The sequence below is a fragment of the Mesoplodon bidens genome (assembly GCF_964165515.1).
Source record: "Mesoplodon bidens genome assembly, contig: HAP1_SCAFFOLD_152, whole genome shotgun sequence".
NCBI classification, from domain to species: domain Eukaryota; kingdom Metazoa; phylum Chordata; class Mammalia; order Artiodactyla; family Ziphiidae; genus Mesoplodon; species Mesoplodon bidens.
In genome coordinates, this window is record NW_027672569.1 from 534,812 (window position 1) to 538,425 (window position 3,614).

The 3,614-nt window shown below is 64.2% G+C and overlaps 1 protein-coding gene across 1 annotated transcript; it reads right to left on the reverse strand.

Moving 5' to 3' along the window:
* Window positions 1–307: 307 nt before the first annotated feature.
* LOC308610006 (forkhead box protein J1-like) lies at window positions 308–3,267 on the reverse strand (the record flags this gene model as incomplete). Its single annotated transcript, XM_081259276.1, has 2 exons — window positions 308–1,075; window positions 2,770–3,267. The coding sequence occupies 2 exons, from the start codon at window positions 3,265–3,267 to the stop codon at window positions 308–310; spliced, it is 1,266 nt and encodes a 421-aa protein (XP_081115402.1).
* Between the last annotated feature and the right edge of the window lie 347 nt (window positions 3,268–3,614).

Here is a 3,614-nt window from a genome sequence, read left to right on the forward strand (position 1 = left end):
AAGCTGCAGCTCTCATAGTGCAGGGCCCTTAGCGTGTCTCTGGGGCAGGGAAGAAGTGGGTCAATGAAACACTGTGTGTATGGGGGGCTGGGGAGCGGAGGCAGCAATTTTGGTCCTGGGCCCCAATTCTCAGCCTGCTGGACTAGAATCTGAGGATGGCCTGGGCTGGGGGCCGTGTGGCCTGGTGTGTTGACCTGGCCCAGCCCCTGCCTGGGTGGTAGGGTGTCCATGGGCCTGCACTGGGGGGAGGGGGGCAGCCTGGGCCCAGACTTCGGTGCTGTCTGGAGGTGGGGCAGGCCCTGGATTCTTACAAGAAGGCGGCCAGGCTGTCCCAGTCATGCAGGTCAGAGGCCAGTGTGGCATCCCCGGCCTCAAAGAGGGGCTCGGGGGGCAGGGAGCTACAGGTGCTCTCGTCCCAGGGGTGCTCCAGGAAGGATGTGGCCAGGAAGGTCTCATCAAAGTCCAGGCTTTCGGTAGCCTGCTCCACTGGAGGCCCCCAGGTAACAGGGCAGTCGATGTGGTGGCCATGGATGGTGAGGTCCACGTCCCCGTGTGAGGCAGGGCTCAGCGGCGGGATCAGCTCCGAGGTCTCCAGCGTGCCCAGCCCCCCGTCCAGCGTGCCAGAGTCCAAGAGGGCCTCCCAGTCAAAGTTGCCCTTGAGGGGTTCCAGCTCAGCCTGCTCCTCCTGGGTCAGCAGCAGGGGGCTGGAGGGCCGCGGGACCTCGGCCTCCTGCTTGGGCAGCGGCTGTTGACGCTTACGCCCCAGCCTGCCCTCGCCTGCACCCCAGCCCGCCTCCCCAGTGGCCTCCTCGAACTCCCGCAGCAGCTGCTGGGCCACGGCGCTCACGGTCAGTGGCCCGACCCATGGGGCGGCGCTGGGCTCTGGCGCGGCCTGGCGGGCTGAGGCCGGGTGGATGTGGACTGGGGGCAGCCGCCGCTTCTTCAAGGCCCCACTCAGCAGCCGCTCGGCGTACTGGGGGTCGATGCGCCAGAAGCCCCCCTTGCCTGGCTCGTCCTTCTCCCGAGGCACCTTGATGAAGCCCTTCTTCAGGGACAGGTTGTGGCGGATGGAGTTCTGGACACAGGGAGATAGGAGAGAAGGAAGACAGCTGGGAGAGTGGGTGGGGTCAGTGATGGGGGGCTCCTAGCGCCACTGCCAGTCCCACCACCACCTTCTCTCCGATGGGGGCAGGGGAGACAGAAGCGCTGCTCCGAGCGAGAGGCTCTGGGACACCCGCCACGGGGCACCAGGAGCTGGGAGTGCTGTCGGGGGCTTTTGTTCCCATTTGCCAGGACATCTGCCTGCTCAGTCATCCGAGCCCTGAGCCGCAGTGTGGCTCTCAGTGCCAGTCTGTCCTGCCCTCCGTCCCTTACCCCGCTGCTTGCGGCCTCTGGTCAAAGGCCTTGGCTCCCCCAGGTCCTGGACGGCCATCTCCCTCTGCCTGGGCCTGGCTGGCCTTCTCTGTTTGTGAAATGAGTGAGTGGGTGTGAGGGTGTGTGTGTGTGGTGGGGGATGAAGTGTGGGAGGATCTGATGACTTTCCTTGTTTCTAGAGCCGGCTGCTGGCCTGGGCCCTAACCCACCGTGTCCCCCTCCTCCCACCCCAGGCTCTGAGGCCTCAGTTGATTATTACCCAGCCAAGAGCATAGCGCTCATTCCTGGGGGCTCTCAGGCTTGGGGTAGGGTGGGGGGTGGTGGAGGGTCTCTGCTTTCTCACCAAGGTTACAAATGGTACCTGCCCCAGGGTCAGGGCCCAAGCAAACGTGGAATAGCTGTGATCACAGGAACTCTGATCCTGTGACCTGTGCCACAGGGAAGGATCTGTGCATCCTCAGGGTCTCTGTCCCCAAGTAGCCCCTGATCCTGATGTTCGAAGAGGCTGAGGGCAGTGTGTGCCCAGCCTGAATCACCATCCTGCCTTGTTCACGCCTGGGTGCACAGTCCAAACCACGCTGGGGCACAGGGGTCTGGGGCCTGGTGGGTGGGGCCGGCATGTGAGTAGTGCCCCCTGGCAAGACTGGGAGGCTTACATGGTGGTCTGGGCCCCTTGGCTGCTCTGTGCCAGGTTCCGGAGATTTGAACATGAAGCCAGTGTGGGAGGAAAGGAGGAAAGAGCCCCTGTGGAAAGCACGTGGCTGAGATAATTGTCCCCCCAGGGAGGTTGATGAGAAGAGGGGGAGGAGTGTAGGCAGGAATCTAGGGAGGGCTTGGGGTGGGGGCTGGCACAGCAGCTTTCGGAAGGCCCCGTAGCCCTTCCACTGGGACACAGATGGCCTTCACACTCTGCAGCACACCCCTCTCCCCTCCCAGAGCCCCTCCAGCCAACTGAAAGCAGGCGGGATGCAGAGCCGGGCAGCAACCATGCTCTGCCTCCAGTCAGACCCTGACAAACTGACCTTGAGGAGGGTAGTGTGTAGGAATTCCAGGACTTGGGACACAAATGTGTCCCTCAGTCCATCAACCTAACCTGGGGGGCTGTGTCCATGCATAGTTCAGCCCTGGTCCTTGGGCTGAGCCTGCCGGATGAGGGACAAGTTCTTTCCACTTGAACCACTATGTCGGCACCCCTGCAGCCCTCTGAACATCCTCCCTCCTCCGTCTCTGAAGTCAAAGGGGCAGCAGTCCAAGCACTGGGCTCCCTTGAGGTCCTTCCTGGACGGCCTTCCTCTCTTGGGGCCCTGGCCGTACCGCGCCTACTTGGCCTGCGGATCTGGGATGTGAGTCCAGTCCGCGCGGGCATGGGCAGGGAGGGAGGGAGTGCCTCCCTACCTGCCAGGTGGGATCAGCGTGGCGGAAGTAACAGAAGTTGTCCGTGATCCACTTGTAGATGGCCGACAGGGTGATCTTGGTGGCCTTGCTGGCCTGCATGGCCATGCAGATGAGCGTGGCATACGAGTAGGGCGGCTTCACGTGCGGGTTGGTGGCGTAGTCCACGTCGTCGGGAGGCGAGGCCTGCAGCCCCGAGGGGGCGCTCCGCGGCGTGCACAAGGACGTGGGCTTGCCGGGTGTGTGCGGCTGCCCCAGGCAGGCGGGGTCCGCCGCCAGGGGTGACCCCGGCTCGGCCGAGCCTGACAGCTCGTGGTAGCCGTGAGGGTCGGTGTACCCCGAAGGCAGGGCGGGGACCTTGGCGTTGACAATGGAGAATTCCTGCAGCCACTGCAGGCTGGTCAGGCTGTCATTCAGGGCGTTGGACTCCTCCAGGCCGCCTTCCGGTCCGGCCTCCTCCGCTGCCCCTGCTCCCGAGACGCGTAGCCAGCTCTCCGCCATATCTGCGGGCACTCTCCGAGGGGGCTGTCAACATCCACGAGCCGAGCCGAGGGTGGCCGCCGAGCTCTCCGGCCCGCTGACTCCCGCGGCTTCAGTTACGCAGCCTCCCGGAAGCGGGCTTCCATCCCGCGATCCTGGAGTAGCCTCCTCCAAAGGGAATGTGGTGCCTGCGGGAACCAGAGCGGGAACTGAGCCCTCTTTCCACACCCCCGAAGGGAGTGTGTGTGCGAGGGGGGAGGCTCTTACTAAAATGCTTCCTGCAGCTGGGGAGGATCTTTTACTGCCGAGGTCTGGGAAACAGAAGGTGTGCCCGGGGGTCCGACCCACACGGGGTTCGCCTCGCTCTT